This window comes from Drosophila serrata, unplaced genomic scaffold (genome assembly GCF_035046125.1).
Source record: "Drosophila serrata isolate PLE 108 unplaced genomic scaffold, ASM3504612v1 contig_275, whole genome shotgun sequence".
NCBI classification, from domain to species: domain Eukaryota; kingdom Metazoa; phylum Arthropoda; class Insecta; order Diptera; family Drosophilidae; genus Drosophila; species Drosophila serrata.
Window position 1 is genome coordinate 2,403,367 of NW_028257173.1, and position 22,671 is coordinate 2,426,037.

The following is a 22,671-nucleotide window of genomic DNA, read 5'->3' on the forward strand; positions in this document are numbered from 1 at the left end:
TGGAAATTTCTGAATTTATAATATTTTGATTAATTGAAGTGCAAAAAAAGTAAAATTATTACTAAAGTCTACAATATTCTGGTTTACTAGGCGTATACGTAATTTTTTAAATAATGTTAATATTACACATACGCCAAGTTAGCCGGATTATTTGTATTTATATATTTTTTATGTAGTTCTTTTGCACTGTAAAATGCTTAAAAAACTATACAATATGCTGTCTTACTAGGCGTATGCGTAATGTTATACCTTATGATAATATTACGCATACGCCTAGTAAGCAAGATTGTATTCATTTAAATTTTTAAATGCAGTTTTTCTTTCACTGATTTTTATAGAAAATTAATCAGATTTTTTTTAACTTTTATGACCTGCAATTTCTTGCAATAATACTATGCGTATGCGTAATTTTATAAATAATGATAATATTACACATACGCCTAGTTGGCCAGATTCATTTTATTTAAATTTTTGAATGCAATTCGTTTTTCATCTCTGTTTAGATTTTTAGAAAACGTTAACAATATTTATTTCTTAGTTATAATCTATAGTAATTTATAATTATATTTTGTACTTTTTAAAAGTGATGTATTTCTCCAAGTGTCTTCGACCACCGATTTGTGTTCACATTGTTCAATATTACCGATGCCACTGAGTCACAGTTCCCTGTGTATGTATGCCTGTCTGTTTGTCTGCATAACCTCCGGCTTGGGTTTTTGAGTGGGCCCTGTGACAGCTCAATATATTCGCCATTTGTCGCTGTATAAACCACACACACTCTCTCTTTCTCTCTTTTTCTGTCTCTCTCTATCTATCTCTTTTTTGTCCCACTTAAGGTGTGGGTCTGCTTGCCTTATCCTTAGCCGCTAGTTGTCATATAAATGTGGCTTTGCTAAATGTCGCAAAACTGTTGAACGATGCTATACACAACAGCAGATCCTTTCTCTTTGCACCTCCCAGTCTACTTCTATGGAAAAGATGAAGGAAAGAAGTGAAAAGGTATTGATATGAGGCTAATATGAGACATTGGTTCTACGAGAAGTAAAATTCTTGGTAATAAACACAAATAAGTTTATTTATTGTTCAACTGAATGAATAATTAAAATGAACTTAATACCCTAAAAAGTATGCTATGAAAAATTGTGTAATAAAATGTCACATTTAAAAACTTAGGAAATATGAATTCAAATGGAAACATTTCTCTATTAATTATATTTAAATAAGATATGCAAACAATCAGGTGCTTAAAAATATAACTTCTTTCATAACTTCACTAATATTGCAATATATATATATGCTGTTAACGTAAATAAACTCAAATCTCCCTTCACTAAACACTACCAATTTGGCCTTCTTATTTTCGCATTTACTGCTCTTTAATTCAGCAATTTAACTGATCGTGTAAGTTACACATTTCCGTGTAGTAATTCATTTTCCTTATCGGGTAACCACTGTGCCCACTACTAGTTCCTTGTGCATGAGTCCTCCCATTCCTTTTTGCCACTTTTCTTTCGTCTTCCTTATTCGCAAATGCAGGAAAATCAATTTCGTTCTCCATTTGCAGTTGGCAATTTGCATAATAATGTCGTTTGGCGCAATTTGCATGTGAATGTGATAAATTCAATGGCGGCGCTGCACGTTACACCACACACATATGCATATGCGTCTGGCTTTTGCTGTGTGCTGTGTGTGTGTCTGTGTGTGATTCTGCGGTGGTGTGCGTGTGTATTTGTTTTTTTCCTGCTCTCTCAGTCTCCCTGTCTCTTTTTCCCACCGAAACGAACTCAGTTTTTCACGTTTGACGTTTGGAAAAATGAAAAGTGTAGCGGTATATTAAATAAGTGGGCGTATCGCCCACCCACAACGACGCCAAAGCAAATACAACGGCTTCTGTTGCGGGTCCCCGTTACGGGTACCGTTAGTCTCACTGGGACTGACCGAAAACCCGCCAAAATGTCGCAGAAAGGCAAATAAGGCGAGTGGCGGGGGGGGAAGGATATTTTCCAGAGTTTCACTGTTTGTGATTTAAAAGCTTTCAGCTGAGTTTGGCTTTGATTCACTTTCAAAGGGTAAATTGTTTATTTAATAAAGATAAATGTTAGAAAATATTACCAATATTTGCTAATTGAAGAATATGATAATTGCTATCATTAAATGTTTTACAAAGATATAATTACTTTAGTAAAATTAATGCCAAAAATTCATTAATATTAGTTGGGAAAGCTTTCCTATATTAGTTTTTTTTTGCTTAATAAATCTGCATACCCAGTTTAAAATGTAAAAAAAAAAATTTGTTTAATTTTTAAGAAGAAACCTCTTCAAAAATTTCGAAAATGGAAAAAATAAAATGTTTTTCTGCCGAAGATGTCTAAATCGACTCGACTTTTCAAGCTGAACATGAATATATATGATTTATACGGTCGGAAATGACTCTTTCATATAAATACTTTCTTCTTTCTAAAATTATAAACCTTGGAAACGTATAAAAATAGATTTCGAAAGCAGTCCCAAAATAATTACGTATAATAAATCTGCATACCCAGTTTAAAATGTAAAAAAAAAAAAATTTGTTTAATTTTTAAGAAGAAACCTCTTCAAAAATTTCGAAAATGGAAAAAATAAAATGTTTTTCTGCCGAAGATGTCTAAATCGACTCGACTTTTCAAGCTGAACATGAATATATATGATTTATACGGTCGGAAATGACTCTTTCATATAAATACTTTCTTCTTTCTAAAATTATAAACCTTGGAAACGTATAAAAATAGATTTCGAAAGCAGTCCCAAAATAATTACGTATACGCCATGGTGTAAATATTATTTGATCATAACTCAGCCAAAAAATCATTGATTTCAATTCGGAAAACTGTTCTGTCTTAGTTTAAAAAAGGATAAAAAATCCGCATACTTAGTTTACAAATTTAAACAAATTTTAAATTTGTCAATTTTTAAAAATGTTAACAATGTAATTTACGCCTATAAAATTAAGAAAAAAATTTTCAAATATTTGTTTCTGTCGGACAAGGCTAGATCGATTAAGCTGTTGATGCTGATTTATAGGGTCTAAAATGACTCCTTCACATCATTACAAGCTTCTGATTAATATTATAATACCCTGAAAGGCTATAATAACATATAAAATATAATTTAAACCTTCCTGAAAATTCCTTTGTTAGGGCATTCGACATTTCGCACTCTTACTTGCTGTTCTTATCATTTTTTTTAGCAAAATGTCGAGTTTTTGCTGGCGTATTTTCATTTAGCCTTACACGTGAATTGTGGACTGCAGTGACGTGCACTGGATTTGCCCGAATCTAAGTGCCCAGAGTCCTGCAGGACAAGTCAAAATTCATGTGACAGGGGCCAGCAAGAGGTTTTTTGTGTTTGCTTTCGGGCCAGTTTAGGGAGAAGATATGGCCAACTGGAATCATAACCGTTGAAATATGAATGTGAGCTAGCGCATAAGAACTAAGGGGATAAGTTGAACTGCAGTTTGCAATGGGAATGGGAATGGAAATGAAAATGGAAAATGGCACTGCCAAAGGGATGCCATTAAAAATAATTTCGCCACAATAAGAACCTTTCTCAATGCTCTTTTCCCGCTAATTGCAGACATTACCAGCTCGCTGACAATGACCGAGGTGAAGATACCTAATCACATAATGCGCCTGAAGAGTGCCACTCTGGGCTGTCGTTATGCCCTCGACGGGGAGTCCTTGTACTCGGTGAAATGGTATAAGGATGGCCATGAGATCTACCGCTATGTGCCGCGCGATAAGCCCCCGGGACAGGCGTTCCCTCTACCCGGAGTCAACATCGATGTAAGTGCACTGTAACAAATATCTAATACAATACAAATAATATATAGAAATATGTTTACATTTCCTACAATTTATTTTAAAACCAAAATACAATTATTTTATCCCAGTGTTTACAAAACACGGCAACAGGTGTTGCTTATTCAAAAAGAAACAAAAAATATCAAGGGGAAGCGGAAAAAATTTAATTTAAAATTTTATTACAATTTACGGTACTGATTTCAGAGTTGCCAAGGGAGAGGTTCCTTTAGGATTTAGTGTTACGACCCCGATCATAATGATTATTTTAAAACATGTAATTGCCGCAATGGAGAAGCGCAACCCAGCTCCCAGCTCCTCCCACCACATTTTTCCGCCCGAGTTTTCCCTCCCGATTTCGCTGCTTTCCTGCTTGTTGCTGATTACGTCGTCGCTGGAATGAAAATTGCTGCCACGTAGTTTTGCCATTTAACTTTAATTTAATGTGGATGTAACCTTTTCTTTGTTGCCCATAAAAATGTGTGTGTCTGTGTGTGGGTTGTTTTTCTTGCACCGCCCCTTCCCTTTCTTCTGGCTTAGCTAAGGTCACGTGTTGGTCTGCTTCTCTGGCGATTGAAAAGGTTAACGGAAATCACTTAAAGCTGTCAATATCCCAGACAAAGTTGATATCCTCTGCAACATCCCCTCACTTCACTTTTAGCCGTTCTCATAATAATAATTTGCCAAAAAGCACTTAAGTGCATCTACTTTGTTGGATGGCGAGTCAAAGCAAAGCAGGGCTAGAAAAAAGGACGGCGGATACACAGAGAGAAAATGGGTAAAATGTTATCTTTCATTAAATTGGAGAGCAAAGTTAACCTATTAAAAGTCGACCTAATAAAGAACCAAGTAATTTCATCACTTAAATTAACAAATTGGTCGATAAACTATATATTTGTACGTTTAAAGCATAATTTAAATATAATATTTAATACATTTTGTTTTAATTTTTCTACTAATTTCCCACTCGTTTCCCTCTGTGCAACGCAAAGTAAATCCCGTCAATTGTCGGGGCTAACGTGGCGTATGAGCAATGTGCCAGCGTATTTTATGGCCTGTGTGCGTGTGGCCAAGCGGTTGGAAAGCGGGGAGAGAAAAGCGAGAAAAGGCAAAAGGAAAAATTATGTGTGGGCGGGTTGGGGAAAAAGGGAAAAAGTGCCAGCTAAAGGGGAGTCCTTCAGTGGAAGCATAATGCGTAATGCGGCATAATTTTCGTTTTGGTTTCAATGTCTGCATTTTGGTCTCCGCCATTTCGAAAAGGGTTGAAGGCCACGTTGAGTGGAGGGAAATGATTAGAACAAAAGTGAGAAGGAGCCCCCCAAAGGGGAGAGAAAAGCTTGATAAAGTGGGAAAATTTTCATAGAGAGCACTAAACCAACAAATTACTTTATATAATTGAGGGATTACAAAGGAATATGGATTGTGTAATAGAATTTTATCCTGAATAATGTGCATTGAATAAGATTTACAGACTACAAGGAATAACTTTTGTTGCAGTTGATATAAGCTTATATAAAGAGATTTAAGTTTAGGAGATACAATGTCATTACTCTATTAAAACCCCCCATCTTTATTCCATTTCACAAACGAACTTCAGTTGTTGCAATCAGGGCAAAATAAACAAGGTTAGAGACCAGATTCCTTTCTTTGGCTAAAACCAAATTTGGAATTACAAATAACAACTTCAATCTGCGGTCATGGGCAAAATGGCCGCGCATGTTCCAGCCAAGCCATTGGCAACAGAGGGTTAAGGCGGCCAAACGAGAAAGCAATAAAGGGAGAGACTGCAATTTGAATTGTGGCTAGATTTGGTTTTTTGGCGAGACCAGTCAGTCCCCAGTCCCCCCTCGCATCCTTTCGGAGAGGAAATTTTTCAATGGGGGTGCTGACAAGTTGAGCGTGCCGAAAGAATTGGCAAAAAGACGAAGACATGGCCAGAGAAGAATCGGCTTAAGTACTGCCAAGAAGCCAACAAACAAAAGCCAGTCCCACAATCATTTTAAGGGGACAGAGAGATGGGTGCTGTGGCAAAAACGACAACAGAAAAACAAGCAACAAACCAAAAATAATGTTGAACGTGACTTTTGTGATTGTTTACGCTGGAGTAAGGCGAAGGGAAAAGCCGAGGAAAAGCATAAAGCGAGGGAAAGGCAAAGAATTTTCATAAAAATTTGCTCGAATCAAATGAAACTTTCTGCTGCATGTGGTGTGTGTTTGTGTGATAATAAAACTGCAACTTAAAGAACTTGACTTGACTGCAATTGTTGCCCAGGGAAAAACGAGAAAAAGGGAAAACTGGTTGGAGTGACTTTTACAACATTCCTCACATGCGTATCTCGCATCTTTTATTCAGACTCCTGTACGATTGTTTCTAGATATTTCATTTTCCGACTTTTGGCTTTATGACTTTTGTTTTCCGTTCTATTTTCTTTTTCAAGGATTTCTTATCCATGGTTCTTGAGAAAATTACATTCTTTGAGAGAGAGAGAGGATGAGGCTTGTCCAGCTAAACTAATAATAAACTGTGTTGGGTTTTCCCTGTGATCATCAATCTTCATTTTGTGGAGAGAGTTTGTGAATGTTAAAAATCATCCATAGAAAAATCTTCAACTCTAATTGCATTTGATTTTGTGTCGATTCATCTTTGGACAATTTATCTCGCCAAGTTCTTGCACTGGAAGAAAGTACATTTTGGATTTTGCTTTTTGAATAGATTATAAAATATAGAACAAACTGAGTTGTTTCCTGATTAGTGACCTTAAAAGCAACCTTACTCCCAAATCTAAATCTTATTACAAAAAAGTACATTTTGTTCTATGAATATTTAATTTGTCCTTTAACTACTTATTATAAATACTTAGAATCAAATTACTTGAATCTTATGCTTGATGTTTTATTCTTTTCCTTAGCTGCGTAACTCATCGGACACTCAGATTCTCCTGCGACGCGTTACATTACAAAGTTCCGGATTATATCGGTGCGAAGTATCCGGCGAGGCGCCTGCATTCAACACCGTTTCAGAGTCGGAGACCATGACCGTTGTGGGTGAGTTTAACTTAAGAAATATGCCAGATGAGGAGGAGTGGGTCAGATCCAAGGAAAGGGTAAAGAAAAAATATATAGAGGCGACAGCAGAAAATTTAATTAAAATGCTAATAGTGCCGGGCAGCAGCCAAACAATGTTGTGAATGACAGTGGCAAGTGGTGCAGGAACTCCAGGGTATTCTGTATCCGGAATGTGCAACATAATTGTTGGGAGTGGATAAAGAGCGGGGGCCAAATGGCAGCCCACTCAGATTGACGGTGGCAAGTTGAAGGAAAAACTACAGAGAGGACGAGGCAGAAGACTTCTGTCACCGGAATGAGGGGAAAAAAGCATTTAAAAACGCATGCGAAGCAACTGAAATCTGAGGCTGCTGAATGTAAATTGCATGCAGGTTGTCAGCTCCCTGTCAAGGACTCTTTGATGGCACATGGACTGTACAAGGACTTCCCCCCTCCATTGCATATGCGGGATGGAATATTGAGGGGTATTTTCTTTTCTTTTTGCAGATTGACAAGACAGAGATATCTTTAATTGGATACAAGAAATGCGGTAACGTATGAGGGGGATTTTCGGTTTAAGTTTAACTTTAAAATACTTTTTAATAAGACAAAATGTAAAAAGATGAGCTTGATATATTGCTTACAGTAAATATTTGGCATATTACACACATTATTATTATAGTTACTATCCGATATTCTTAAATATCTTTAGATTTTTAACCCTTTTCCTTAAGAATCTTTCCTTAAAAGTATCTCTATAAATCTCATCCCCTTAAGAGCGCATTAATCATCTTAATGAAATTTAATTCCTTGGGTTTTTCTCCCCATTCAACTGGCAAACTGCTACCGCAAATGGGTAACAACTTAAAGTGCACCTGGCGGCGAAGGTGTTTCACCTGGCCTCCGAGGTCTCCGTTCTCCGTTCTCTGGTCTCAGGTCTCTTGTCTCCAGTCCCCCAATCTCCGGTCGCCATTCTCAACTATACGTTCTCCAGTTTCAGTCGCAGTTGCAGAGTCCGTAAATGGAATTCATGCAACATGGCAATGCGTTGCAAATGGCATTGTCGAGTCGTCGTCTCAACTCCCAGGCTCCTTGTAAACTCACTAGGTTTCCCCTTGTTCGCTTGCTTTTTTTTAAAGGATTTCACTCGCATTTTCCTTCTTTTTTTTTTTTTTTGTTCCGCTTTTCTTTGCTTTTCGCCTTGGCAACCCTAGACTGTACAGTGTTCCCATCTCTCCTTTATATTTTTGTATTATTTTTTTGTGAACCACCCTACTGCTCTTAATACAACTGCATAATCCAAGCAAACAATTGAAATGGAATTTTTGCAGTCGACGTTCGCAGTTTTGAAGTCGGCGTAGCGCCAACAAAAGGCGCACATGTGGGTACAGTGAAGGGGCGTGGCTGGTGGGCGGCGATGGGCGGAGGTGGGCGGAGCTTGGCTGCCACTGTCATTGCAATTTTGAAGTAAAATTATGTTTTCATGTCCGACTCTCAAGTGGTAAAAAACTGGGCTAAGACAAAGGCACCATCTGGCAGAGGCTGACTAGAATAGAAAGAAGAATCCTTTTACCATTTACATACATTGAATGTGAAGGATAACGAATGCACTGAGAAAAGTCATGACTATTTACAACCAGTGAGATATTAATGATGCAGTATATATATATTTATTTTAAAAGATATATATAAAAGATAAATTTATGTTATATATACAAATCTTTTGTTGTTCTCTATTTATGTATTGAAAAATGTATCCTAGTTTCGATTATTCTTCCTTTTCCTGCATATAACTCCAGGCACTCTTTTCTACACTTCCTGTATCGAACTTTTCAAGCAAACCAAATCAAGTTTTCCAACTGCGCCTCAAGTTAATCAGAAATTTATAAACTCATAAAAGAATCAAACGGTTATCAATATGTGCAAGGGAAGCAGTAGAAGCAGGGAGGGGGAATCCCCCTGGGGACATACTGTGAAAGCATCACCGGTTACGTTCCTAAAACCAGCACCAGCATCATCAATGAAAGCCGCAGGCCCCCGAGGGCAGAAACCTGCATTAACTTATGGCAACAAGGAGCAGGACATCGCACAGAAAAGGACTGCCACTGCCACACCCACACCCTCGCCCACGCACTAAGCACATTTCATGCTGATTTTCCTTTTGGCCATTTCCCTTAGCGCTCGCTCACCCCTCGAAGGCGCATCGGAATGTTGGGGAAATGGGAAATGGTTTTGCATATTAAACAATGTGTCTGGGCAGCCAAATTGAACGATATTCGAACCAAAGTCGCAAAGGAAAAACAGGAAAAAAATGTAGGAAGAATAAAAGAGAGTTTGAAGGAATAGATACAGTGAGTCCTGGCACTCGAAAGTCATTCAGTTGCATTGAAAAATAATCTTTATTTAAAAAAATTAAGCTATTTTACTAACTAAATGCATAAGATTACTTTTATATATATATATATAGTTATGAGTAAAGTAGACTGTTTATCTATTTATAAATTTCCCTTTAAAATGCATATTGCATAAGTCTGGGTATTCACTGTATTGTGGGCATTGCAACTTGAACAAAATAAGGGGAAAAAATACAAAAGTTGAGTAGGATGAAGCATAATCATCAACAACTGTGTCAGCACCATCGGGGAAATGAGGATTTGGCGGGGGTTTTTCTCGTTCTGCTAATGCAAGTGAACCATAAAATATGCTCCAGTGAAAGCCGACTGTCCCCAAAGGCAGTTGCCAATGTTAATTTAGCGATCGTAAAGTGTCATGCGACAACATTTGTGATGACGAAGAAATTCCCAAAAGATGGGATTTTCGCGGCCTTAAATTATGATTTCTATTAAAATATTAACCAAAGTTAAATCTGACTAATAAATAAATATTAAATGGATCAAATTAAATATTTATAGTAATTTTCTAGCAACCTTAACTTCACTTTACAATCTCCTTTATTGTTTTCACAAATTCCTATGCCTTAAACTTTAGTAAAAGCTTTGCCTTTGACCTCCTTTTGGATAATTTACAGCTCATTAGTATGACCAGGCCAGGGAGCTACAATAAATATTATGGCAGAAGACCTCATTTCTCCCCCCTGTGAGGCCCACCCTCATAGCTCATAAAAATCACATTCAACTTTACTTGCCAGTGGGAGGTTTTGCTTGCTGTTGTAAGTAAGGGGTCCTTTATGCAGGCAATTGCTTTTTTATATTGTAAAATCGATAAGCGATCACATTATATGTGTGTCTGTCCGAGATGGAAAAAAAAGGAGAGAGAGATAGGTCGAGGAGCGAAGAAACTCAGCGGGAAAAGTGAGTTATATATGTGTTTGTCCCTTAAAGTGCACTTAACCATAAATTCAGGACCGGGATGAGAATCCAGAGAGACACACAGAAAACAGGGATGGGCAGAAAGAGGGAGCCAGTGGAGCACAGGACATGTGCCAGCCGCTGAGAGCCTTGCGTGCTCATTAATTATAAAACCAACGCGAGATACGCAACAGATGCACAAGAAATAATGTTCAAACTTTAATTAGTTAAAGATAATTTTGTAATATTAATATTTTACATTGATTATAATTCATTTGTTTGAAAAACATGCGAGTTTTGACTTAATTAAGCTGTATATTCGTTTTAATACGATTGATTAGAGGAAAAATACTTATTTCTATTAGATCCTTATTCAAAAATTCTTATTCCTATTATTAAGCTTTCTTGTCTTTAATCCCTTTCAAATATTGTATCAAGATTTATTTCAGTTATCGATGATAACTTCATGATATTCTGTTTACAATTAAATATTTGTAATCTAAATGTACAAGTAGTATCAAAATTTTTCTCTCTCTGTGAACATAAGCACACACAATGGGACAGTGGAGAGTTCGATGCAGATGAGGATATGGAAGAGCCGCGGAAGTAACGGTTACTGTAATGTTGTCTTAACTCAAACATGCCGCAACTCATGCGAAGGATCCATGCGGCAAGGGAAAAGGACCCTCTGTACTCGGTACTCGGTATCGTGCATTAAAAATCGTTGCCATATGCAAAATTAAAGATAACAAACGAGAAATGTCGTGGGGCAAGCGAGTGTCGATGCAGGGGGGAAAATGAAACGGAGTGCGAAAAGCAGGCTGGAGGGACAAGTGAAAACATGGAGAGAAAAATGTGGAAGTAAAATGTAAAAGTCGAGTGGCAACTGAAGTACATCTGGAGTGCTTCATTACTGAGGAAAACTGTCGCAGTTTTATACATTATCACTTACTTACAAATGATTAAAATCTGATGATTTCTTTATATTTAAGTACTTTTAATATAGTTTATCTTTAATTCAATATGTTTATTCGTTTAAGATCGAAAGACTTTTCACTTTTAAGTCAACATTCTTTATTTTCTTTTTCTAATCGAATCAATTTTGTTTATTTTCGTAATAGTTTCTTCTATTTTTCTTTATTCTTGAACTAAATATCTTTAATATATTATAGAAATGCAGGACTCACAGGACTTGATCATATTTTAAGCTAAAATAGTGTCATCTTCATGTGCATTATCTCTTTGTCTTCAAATGGCTCTTTTACATAATTTTATTATCACCATTAACATTTTCCTTTCTGCAACACCACTGGCATATACTATTGAGTTGCATAAATTTCATATAACAAAGTGTAAATCATGGTGGAAAATGTTTATTAAAACTTTTTTTGTTAGACAAATATAAAGACGGAAAATTAAAAAAGTAAAAAAGACAAGGGGGGTAGAACCACTTAAAAGACAAAGGCTCAACATGTGCATAATCCACACTTACTCACTCCGGCGGGAAGTCGTCTACAGTTGTTCTGCAAATAGAACAGGTGAATGCCTGGAGGGATGGGCCACATCTACCATCTACCAAAAGCCCTCATTGCCAAAATCCCAGCCACCTGACCTGGCTTATCACCTGCTAAGAAGAAGCTGCAAAGTGCGCTTCAAGCCAAAAAAAAAGGGGAGGTTTGACAGGTAACAACAAGAAAAAAAGAATATACCGCAGCATATTACAAGAAGACCACCAGCTGAGCAGGAAAAAAAAACATGAAATGACGCCCACTTACAGTACTCACTGTAGTTGTCCTCGTTCTGGTTGCTCCACTTATCATTGGGGGTATATTAGCTTGAATAAATATATTTATATACTTTTTAAAGAAAAGATGATTTAAGAACTTTTAAAATTGTAATAAATGTATTGAAAGTAGGGCTTATTTACAGCAATAAATAAATTGGTTAAGGGAACCCTACAATGTTTAGATACTTTTAACAGATTTCAAACAATAAACGATCATGTTTTGTTAACACTTTAAGGAAATATACATCAATAAATGTTTGTTTATGAAGCTTTACATGCTAAAAAATAAATCTGGGAATCTAGATTCCTAGGGTATCTCTATCTTCCATTTAGAATTTTAGATACTGTATCTCTTGGTTGTAAATACTGTTATTTTTGTTTTTCTATTCTTGTGCATGTTGTTGCTGTGAAGTGCTTCAGACATTTTTGTACTTATTTTTATTATCTGGCTACTGCACAAAAGGTGTAGTATATATCCCCAACCCCCTTTTATTTTTCCGCTCTCTTCGGCTGCAGAAACTGCTTAGTCATGGGAAAATGCTGAAAGTATACTTGAGGCATGTGGCCATTCGACATTCGGCCATTTCCCTCTTAGCTTTTAGTTTTCGGCTTATTGCAGGTCCTGTGCCCTGCGGCTTTTTTCACCCAAAAAGAACCCACAATTTTCCTCCCCATCTGCTCTGATTTTTCCCCCTTGTTCCCCGTGTGTGTGTCCTTTATCGTTGCGTGCTAAGTCTGGCCGAAATAAATTGCCAACTCATAGGGTCATACGTGTCCTTTTCCCTCCACCGTCGGCACTCTTTCTCTCTCCGCTGGCTTTGTCTTCACAGAATAAAATTTAAGTGCGACAATAAGGCGTTGACTTAAAAAATGCTTGGAAAAAATATATATAAACAATTATTCCAAAAATAATTCCAAGAAAGGTGAGCCAAGTTAAGGATTCTTTAAGCCAGGAGAAGGGTTTAACAGAATTCAGATAATTGATATGATAATCATATGATTTTGCTTATTAATTTACATAAAAATGAGCACTTGATTGATTTCTTTTTATCAGTATAAGTGAATTTTCTAACTACAACTTAGTTCTTAGAAAAGAAATGCCAACAAAGCGAAATGCGTTTATCAAAAATGCATTTCTTCAAGCCAAATTTTAAGGATTGCTTTCATTTTGCCTTAGTACAGAGTTCTTTTACTCTGTTCTCTCTCCCCCCTGGAAAAATGGTTTCCCTGAGAAAATTAAGTTTACATGGCAGAGTGGAGAACCAAAGCAGAGCCAAGCTTTACTTTATAAATTACAAATAAGCAAACGAAACAGAGAAATTCAATCCCGAATAAGGGCAACCTGCTCAGGCACTCAAAGAAAAATATTTCTCCTACCAATCAATTGATTTGAACCACAAATATTAACCTTTAAAAATAGTAATTAAATAAGTAAATATAATGATAATAATAGAGTCAGATATACCCTTTCTTTAGTCTCTCTATTAAAAGCAATAATGTTTTTAGTGTATAGACTGGACCTCACAAAATCCAGCTACAAACTGACCAAAAAACCCACAACAAAACAAAAGCAAACCCAACAAAAACACTCTGCACTTTCTAAGGAAAATTAATTTTTTGAAACCATTAAAAATTAATTTTATTTTATGGCATCCACACATATACACACAGCAGCAGCAGCAACAAATGTTATGAGGATGAAAATATCTCATCTCGATTTTTTTTTTTTTGGTTCATTTTTGGTATGAGGGAATATTTTTAATGCATACAGAAAACACACATTCGACTTGGAGGTGAAGGGAATGCAGGAATAAAGGGGACATGGGCAGCCCCCAGAGAAGAGAAGAGTCCTGATTCAGGTCCTGTTTTGCCACTTGACTTGGTTTTTATTTCTGTACATTCATGGACAAATCGTATGGAGAAGAATCAAGAGGTAGCTGTGGAAGACAATGCAAAAAATATGGTAGTAACTCAAGGAGAGTAATAATTTATATATTTTTTTTAAACTTATACATTTTTAGCATATTTACTTTTTGAAAGAAAAACAGTTTTAAGTTAAGTTTCAATTAAATTAAAAAAAGTTTAAACATTTATAAAATCCAAAGCAATCAGCGAAAGCTTTCCAATTGTAAAATTTCTGTAATTACTTTACATTAATTAAAATTAATATAGTTTTATTAATCGGTGAAGAATCTACTTTTAAAGATATCAAACCTATATTTTCAGAGTGTCTAGACATCGGCTTTAGTTCCAGCCATGTATTGTTATGTTAACTCATTTATGCTTAGGAAATATGGCCAAAAGGCGTTGGGCGTGGGTGATGGGCCCCTTCATCCCTTCCCCCCTCATCCCGTATAAATTTCCCAAAACACATTCACAGATACACTTACATGTGAGAAAACAAAAAAAAAAAAAAACGAACACCAACACAAAAGTGTGGGAAACCCTGCAGGTCAGGCTAACACACATGGCCAAATAAACTTTGAATAAGCATTTCATGTGCCCCCAAAACGAGAGTCCTTTTCTCCTCCTGATTCCTTGTTTTTCTGGCCACCACCCCCGCATCGCATTTCTGGCGAAAATCTCCACATAAATCTTCAGAATGTTTTGGCCAGCCTCCAGAAGGAAAACGGCCTTTTCCCCATCTCATCTTTTCCATTACACTTATGGGGCAGTGGGGCAACTAAGCGATGCTGGATATAAAATAATAAAAATATGAAGGGAAGGTAATTTTCGGAAACCGAAATCACTATACCCTTGCAAAGAAATTTACCCAAACCTAAGCCAAAAATGCATTTATTTAAGTTCGGAAAGCTTTCCTATGTTAGTTTTTATTGGGTTATTAAATCTGCATACTCAATTTAAAATATTTAAAAATTCAAATTTTTTCGTACATTTTTGTCAATTTTAAAATGATAAAACTATGAAAAAATTTATCAAAATTTTTTTCTTTAAAACTTGGCTAGATCGACTCAGTTTTTGATGCTGATCAAGAATATATATGATCTATAAGGTCGCAAATGACTCCTTACGAAGAAACAAGCTTCTGACTGAAATTAAAATACCTTTTCTAAGGGTATAAAAAGCCTAGGGTAGTGGAGAATGTGGAAAAGGGAACATACAGGACGTTGCCTGAAATGGCCAGCTAGTTCACGTCTAGGAAATATTCAATTTCCCCGGCTCATTAAAATTAAATAACTGAGCTCAGTCGAGACTGCCAAGGAGGAGATCAAGGTATAGCCGTGGGAGTACTAACATATAGGCGAAGAGGGAGCTCTGGAGTCCAGGGAAATTTAATTAAAGTGCAAAAAAATACTTAATTGAACAAAATAGTAAAAGCTGTGGAATTTATTAATGATGAAGATGTGGAATGTTTAGAAAAACGATTTAAAAACAATGAGCAACTTTTACTTCATGCTATTAACTTAAAATAATATGGGAGAAGACATATGAAATTATGTATGTTTTTATTATTGTTATAGTTACTTTTAATTCGTTTTTCATAGGAATTTTTTTTAAAGCCCCCTGGGCACTACTATAATAATAAAATATTACAAAAATGTAAAAAAATTAATTGACAATTAATACACCTTAATTACCCTTTCATTTTTTTCTGAAAAATTTGAGTAATTTAACGTTTTTATTTTATTTTAAATTTTTGAACATGATCCTGTGTTTAATTTTTAAAGAAATTAACTGAAGGAAAAAGCTCGTTTAGCTTTTCATTCCTGCCGCAAACCGTCAAGAGCTTTTGTGGAAAATGAATGGAAAATGTGAAAATGAAAGCTTTTCCTGCTGCGTCAGCAAAGGTGCAATGAAAAATTTGCTATTAAGAATACAATCCCCTTCTTTAAGATTTAAAATAAAGTTAAGGAATTATGAATGCTATGACTCTATGGGAATTATTAAATTATTCCAACTTCAGCTTTTTTATACTGCTTATTTAATTTAAGTTCGTCATAATTCCTTTTTAAATTTTTTAAAAATCGTTTTCCTTTTTTTGTTTTCAGTGACTCCTAATCACGGACCGAAGATAACTGGCGGACAGCCGCGTTACCAAATCGGTGACACCGTCCGCGTGAATTGCACCTCATCGCCGTCCAAGCCCGTCTGTCACCTGAGTTGGCTAATTAACGGAGAACCGGTGCAAAAGACGCACCTGCGCCAATACGACAAGGTCGTTGTAAATCGCGATGGGCTAGAAATGGCCCGACTCGGTCTGGAGTTTCGAGTAAGAGCCTATCACTTCAAGCACGGCGATATGAAGCTAAAGGTGAGATATATAATCACAATTTTAATTAATTAATAAATAAATTAATTAATTTTTAAATGAATTCCCACAGTGCGTGGCCAAGATCAGCTCACTATATCTGCAGAGCAATGAGGAGAGTGTGGAAAGTGATCGCCAGCAGAGGGCACCGGCCCTGGAATCTCGGGAAACTGTGGCCGCCAAGTCCAGTACAATTGGTACATCCTTAAATAATATATATAATTCCTTAAGAGAATTTAAATCTAATTAACCTTCTTTCTTTCAAACAGGTGGAGCATCTTCCCAGCTGCCTTCCCAAGTCGTTTCACTATTGCCTCCATTATTCCTGCTGCTGATTTTTCAAAACTACTGGACCTGGCCCCGAGACAGTTAACTATCCCAAGAATAAGGATCGCAAGGACTAAGACCCATTACGCTGGCAGAACAGTTTGAAAATAAAAGACATATCCTATGCCAAAAAAATCTTTGAGACAGAAACCAAAATTCATTACTTAAAACATATCCTTTTTTTTTGGTTAAAATTCGAAATTCAATCGATATGTGTATGTGTGCATGAAATATGTGGGAAATTAACCCAAATTAAAAGACAGATATTAGGCCGAAAGTATCGGGAATCGTAACTACTCAATGCGAGCATTTAAGCAGAGGCTAAGAAAATGTAAATATTTATTAGTAACTTTTAGGCCATTATCGATAGAATTAAGGAACTCGTTGTTTAGGCAGAAAATTCGTTGACCTTTTTGTGATATTTTCTTCATTTTGAAAAAAACGAAGGGAAGTAGAAGCATGGTAGAATTTCATTTTGAGTCAACTGTTTCCTTCCTTTCTCGCATTTTGTCAACCATATCAAGCGCAACAAAAAGCATTTTAATTGTAAAAAAATACATATTTGCACTTTAATCTAGACTCCAAAATCAAAGCTAAAACATTAACCAATGCAAAACTTTGCAAACAATTTAAAACAAGCGGCTAGGTTAAGAAAGTAAGCAAGTGTAAGAAAAATTGTAAAGCAAAAAAGGTCTTTAAAACTGAGAGAAAATTAGGAAAATAACCCATAATGTAATATCAATACTTAAATATAAGTTTAAACTAATAGTAAGCAAGACATACGTTTGCATTCCAACAAAATCCTCAAAGAGAAATATTTAAGAATAAGAAAAATTTAAAAGCTGTAAATAAACAGAGAAAAGGCCAAGGATTGAATAAGTTTAAAACTGCGAAATTTTTTTGGCAAAAGTCTCGAATCTAAATGTGTGTGTAACTGAATGTAATTATGCCACATCAATGTCAAGCTGGTAGATATGTTTTGGTAGTATTAACTAATAAAGCTCCAGGGAAAACTTAAGGCTCAAACTGAATTTAAAACAATCTGAAATAAATGGCACTTAATTCGTTCAAGGGAATGTAATATTGTTTATGTTAAAATAATTATTTTAATAATTATTATAACCTCATATCGTCTGCTTTCTGTTTCCTTTCAAACTTTACTTTGCTTTCATAATCATTTCCCAACTTAAAATCAATACAAATGACTATCTCAAGCCGTTAACACACTTCCAAAAACTAAAAGAAAAAAAACTAAAAATTAAATAAATATATAAAAAAAGGACAACACATATCAGCCGCAATCATGAAGATGAACGAGGAAGTTATATTCACTGATCAGCTGCTGCATCACAGGTGTGTTGGTAGCCAGATTGAGAAAACCCGGGACACCTGGGAAAAGCAATGCTCTTGGTTTGTGAATGCACAGAATTCATTTTATAATCGATATGCCGAGATCTATGCAGAGTGTTTGGATAAATATGGGAACGATAATTTCGAATACTATGCCAGGCGAAATCGTCTCAGGGAGGATTTTTTGATCTACACCGAGACAGAAATAGAGCGAAGGCGACGGGACTCGGAGATCTCAATGGAACACATGAAAAACTGCCGGGCATCTCGTACTACAAATGGGGAATACGGAAGGGTTAAACCTATGAAACTTGCCTATTGTTTTCCCTAAACTGAATAACACTTTCTTGTGGCTTTAATTCATTTTAACGGCATTTGAGAGAAGGAAAAAAATTCATTAAATTAGCATTATGCAAGGCTTACACTATAAAGTTCATTTCAGATTGATTTATAGAATTCAATTAAATTCAAATTTGAATCTGGGGAAATCTTTATAGTGAAAACCTGGAATAAAATCGAATAGAGTTGTAAATAAATTGTTTATTTCTTATTTAATGTTTTTATTAATTAATGTTTAATTCTTTAAAAGATTTAAACGCAGATACGAAATTGTCAAGAGCATTACTTTTATGGTTCAGCAATTTTCAGTAGCTTAAACATTCGTGTCTGTTGAGTCAGCCATTTGAAAAAACAGAGTCCTAAATTTTACCCCATGAGAAATTAGCCCCGTGCATGATACTAATCCTTTGGCTTATGCTAATTCGGCTTAAACTGAGTCAGAGCCAAGAAGGTGGAAATTGTGAGACATGCAAAAAGGTGGCAACAAACCACATTCGAATGCGCTCGATTCCAAATAAAAAGAAAGAGTTCATGACTCATGCAAGAAGGGCTTAATATATTGCATGTTTTGCCAACTCAAATGGGCGTGGGAAATGCAATACATTTGCATACAAAGGCCGTTCGATTGTGGGATCGAAAACTGTTTACAAAAGGCCAACCAAACAGCTGCAGGTCGCGGCTTAATTTGCACACATTTTAGACAATTTAGCCGCCCAGCTTGGCATTGATGGACGACTGGCCCCAGACGGGGGGAGGAGAGTAAAGATCCCCCCCTCAAACTTAGCCAAAAACGAGTGTTTCTTGTACATAGCCAGCAATGTTTGAACTCAAATTTACCTAGAATCTAAGCATAAAGAAATCCTCGGCAACTCTCTAAGCATAAACTCCACTTTAGATCTAAGCGAATCTCTTGTGCGTGTTGTAAATTTACAAATAATAATAAAAAATAACAACATGAAAACAATGACGAAAACAATGTCAACAAGTGGTGGTTACTTCAACTACCTGGTTGATTGTAGCAAAAGTCAGAGAACTAAACCTTCCTCCATTTACCTTCATTAGAGAATTTTGTTAACATTTCATTTACCCATAATTTTTTTTGTAAGTATTACTAACATTAAATGTTTAACGGAGAAATAAAAACAACCTAGTTTGTAAAACTAAACATGAAAATGAGAAATAAACTAAGTCAAAATAACAAGCAAAAAGGGAGTTTGAATTTTAAAATAAAGGAGAAATGCATTTTCGTTTCCGGTTGACTGGCAATCTTATTTTTCATTTATTTTCATTTTCATTGCTTCATTGAACTTTTTGGTAACCAATTTTTAAATTAGTACTTGTTTTGTTATGCTAATTATTACATTAAAAAAATATTTTGCGTTTTTAGAATTAGTTGTTGGAACAAAATATATTTTTATGCAGACATAGCAGGCAATTCATACATTTGTCATACCCTAAAAGAGACTACAATATTTTTACTTTAAGAAATAATCAAATAAACAACAAAATGAATAGAAAAACATGTAGGTATATATATTAATATGATTATATTTCGCTTTAGTGTAATTACTGGCTTCCCTTTTCTAGTAAACCCAGCAGATCCCGAGATCACATTTGTGGATCAGCTCTTGCAACACCGTGCGGTACGTAGTCAGATCGCACAAACCCGTTTCACCTGGAATAGACGCAGTGCCTGGTTTCCAGAAGCTCAGGCGATGGAGTACGCTCAAATATCCGTGGTATTTAACGATTGTATTGAGAAATACGGAGCAGAAATGTTCGAGTACTATGCGAAAAAGAATCGTCTTCATAAGAAATATACTAAGGATAATTTGACTCCTGCTAAAAAGGCAAAACGAAGGTCGGATCCTTCCATGGACCATTTAGCAGGGTACAAAGTTCCCAAGACGACCAATGGAATATATGGAAGTGTTCGGCCATCTCATCTATTCCACTGCATGGATTCACAAAATTAATTTTCTAAATGTTTTCTTATTATTTTGGTAAATGGGAAAAATATACACATCGAAAATTATAATTTCTAGATTATTTTCAACATGATTTATATGATTTTTATGTTATTTAACCGCTTTGGTTATTTATTTCCTGCTTTTAACTAACTCCTATTTGTTCTGGAAGTTCTCTAGAATTGGAAAACACTTTTTTGAAACCCTTCATTTTTTTTTAAATCATTCATTAAGCAATTGCCCCCGTTTATCCCGCTTTGCACACACACTCACACATTATCAACACTTGTGCGCATTATGCAGGAAATTTATGGCGGAAACATTTAGGCATTGGAACGACTACAAAGAGACACTAAAAACTGCAGTAAACCAGCGGAGATCCATGGAAATGGCTTTTCCGGGGGACGGGTGCGAAGGGTTTTTGTGGCGTGTTTTAAATTAATTTTATATATACATTATACGCGACCCAGGGTGGCACTTTGGTGCCTCGTAAATTGGTAATGTTTGTAAGTCTCGTTTTTATGGGACGGCGGTGGCCCACAGTCTGTTTACCATAATTACCTGTTTATAATTAATTAAAATGCAATAAGCGTAAATTTGATAAAAGTGCCACGCACATGCTTACCCGGTGGCGTTAATTTCGTGCAATACCCAATTTTAGCTACCTTTTTGCACAACCTCAGCAGTTTTTAAACCAATGCACATAGATATTTTAATTAGTTTATAATTATACTTATTGAAAAAAAAAGAAATATGTACTTTTACATTTGTCAAAAATAGTTTATTAAAAAAGTCATGAATAATTAAATAAAGTATCAGAGGAAATAAGAAATAAATAAAAATAAGGGATGTATAAAACATTTATAAATATGATATAATTAATTACTGTTGATCAAAGCATATAAAATATTACATGTTAAATGTAAATGTATATGTATAGTAAAATAGAGCTTTGTAAAAGAAAGCTCCGCTAGCCCGTCGGCATTTTTTCAAATTCGAAGATCTACCAACGGCCAAGAAATAAAAAGCTAATCCACCTGCCCACATGCCAAAATTGAGAGCCACAAGAGTGGATCCTATCCCGCTCTTAGGTTCCACCCTTCACCGCGAGAGCCAGATAAAGACAGAAGAAAAAGCTTGACGAGCGCATGGGCAGCGAACCTCGAGGATAAAGCAAATAAGAAAGTAGTGTTGTTTCACTCACCCACATAGATTGCGCATTGCGCTAGATCCCAACGGCGAATTTGTAAGCGAAACGCGGACAAAAAAATAGAACGAAAAAGACCTTTTACGTTTTCGACGGCGTTGCACACACTTAACACACACTCAACACACACATTTCCTTCATATTTCTTGCACTTGCACATCCAAAAAAACAACAAAAAGGAATCAGCCAACAAATAATTCACTGATCTTGGGCTTATAATGAATTAAAAAACAAAAACAAGAGTCCGGCTCCGCTGCTCCCACTTTACTTACCTTTTTTACTGTGGGGCTCGCTGTTTTCACGCACTTTTGGCACCTACCACTCTTTTTACTGTGCTGTTTTCTATTTATTTCACATTTTACCGGCGCGGAGGTCTTTTCGTTCTTTTTTTTGTCTTACTTTTACGTCTGTTCTGCCCGGCTGTAATAATTGTACTAATTTCGATTGCTAGTATCGATGGCTAGTAGACGATGGCTGAGTATCGATCTAGTATTCTGAGTATCGATATTGACCGAACTTTAACATCGGTAGGTGGAGCAACTAAGTTCAAAAAGCCACCGGGAGAGGGAGGTTTTGCTCCACGATTCTGGGGGCGGCGATGTTTTTGGGATGTTTTGTTTTGTGTTTTATGTTTTTCGGTGCTGCGATGTTGTGAATATCAGCTGGCTTCCTCCAATAACTTAAATTTTCGATCTGAACTGGAAAAATTAACCAATTTATATCTTTTTATATCTAATTGTGTCAAATAAATATAGAAAAAAAATAAATGATAAATAATGAATAAATAAATAATAATAAAATACTGATACAGCATGAAAATATATGAAAAAACAAGCGATATTATAATTATTTTCTACGATTTAGTCGATATAGGGTATGCCAACAAATATAATACCTGTAATTAGTTAATGCATTTTACTAATTTTCAATAAAATACAATTCAAATTTTAATAATATTATTAAAATAAAATATTAAACATTTTTTTGAAGTGAACTGCAACGTAATACTGCAAATGAAATTAAATTGATGAACTAAATTACAATCGGCGAGATAAAGCGCCATAATATGAGGCCGGAACAAATGCATAAATTATTCAATAGTCCTGCGAAGGAAAGGGAACCCCCTGCCTTTCGTGGTATTAGTTGGTGGAAAACCGCGTGAAATTGCAGCATAAACACATTGGTTAATGCAATAACAACTGTGTTTCGGTGTGTTTGTTGTTTTTCCTCCCCCCA

At 35.7% G+C, this 22,671-nt stretch overlaps 3 protein-coding genes across 5 annotated transcripts in view; all 3 read left to right on the top strand.

Moving 5' to 3' along the window:
* beat-IIIa (beaten path IIIa) overlaps nucleotides 1-19,469 on the top strand; it is a 45,170-nt gene extending 25,701 nt beyond the window's left edge. For all 3 annotated transcript variants that reach the window (XM_086835122.1, XM_020953499.2, XM_086835123.1), the window contains exons 3-7: nucleotides 3,613-3,821; nucleotides 6,746-6,881; nucleotides 15,986-16,248; nucleotides 16,319-16,442; nucleotides 16,515-19,469. In XM_086835122.1, the coding sequence (XP_086691248.1) occupies nucleotides 3,613-3,821; nucleotides 6,746-6,881; nucleotides 15,986-16,248; nucleotides 16,319-16,442; nucleotides 16,515-16,618 (836 nt within the window). In that variant the 3' untranslated portion in view covers nucleotides 16,619-19,469. The remainder of the gene's footprint in view (nucleotides 1-3,612; nucleotides 3,822-6,745; nucleotides 6,882-15,985; nucleotides 16,249-16,318; nucleotides 16,443-16,514) is intronic.
* LOC110184930 (uncharacterized) lies at nucleotides 17,876-18,472 on the top strand. Its single transcript, XM_020953574.2, has one exon. The coding sequence runs from the start codon at nucleotides 17,876-17,878 to the stop codon at nucleotides 18,251-18,253; it is 378 nt and encodes a 125-aa protein (XP_020809233.2). The 3' UTR covers nucleotides 18,254-18,472.
* LOC110184931 (uncharacterized) lies at nucleotides 19,464-20,299 on the top strand. The gene is made up of 2 exons (XM_020953576.2): nucleotides 19,464-19,784; nucleotides 19,849-20,299. Exons 1-2 carry the CDS (start codon nucleotides 19,769-19,771, stop codon nucleotides 20,235-20,237), a joined length of 405 nt encoding a protein of 134 aa, XP_020809235.2. The 5' UTR covers nucleotides 19,464-19,768; the 3' UTR covers nucleotides 20,238-20,299.
* Nucleotides 20,300-22,671: the final 2,372 nt, after the last annotated feature.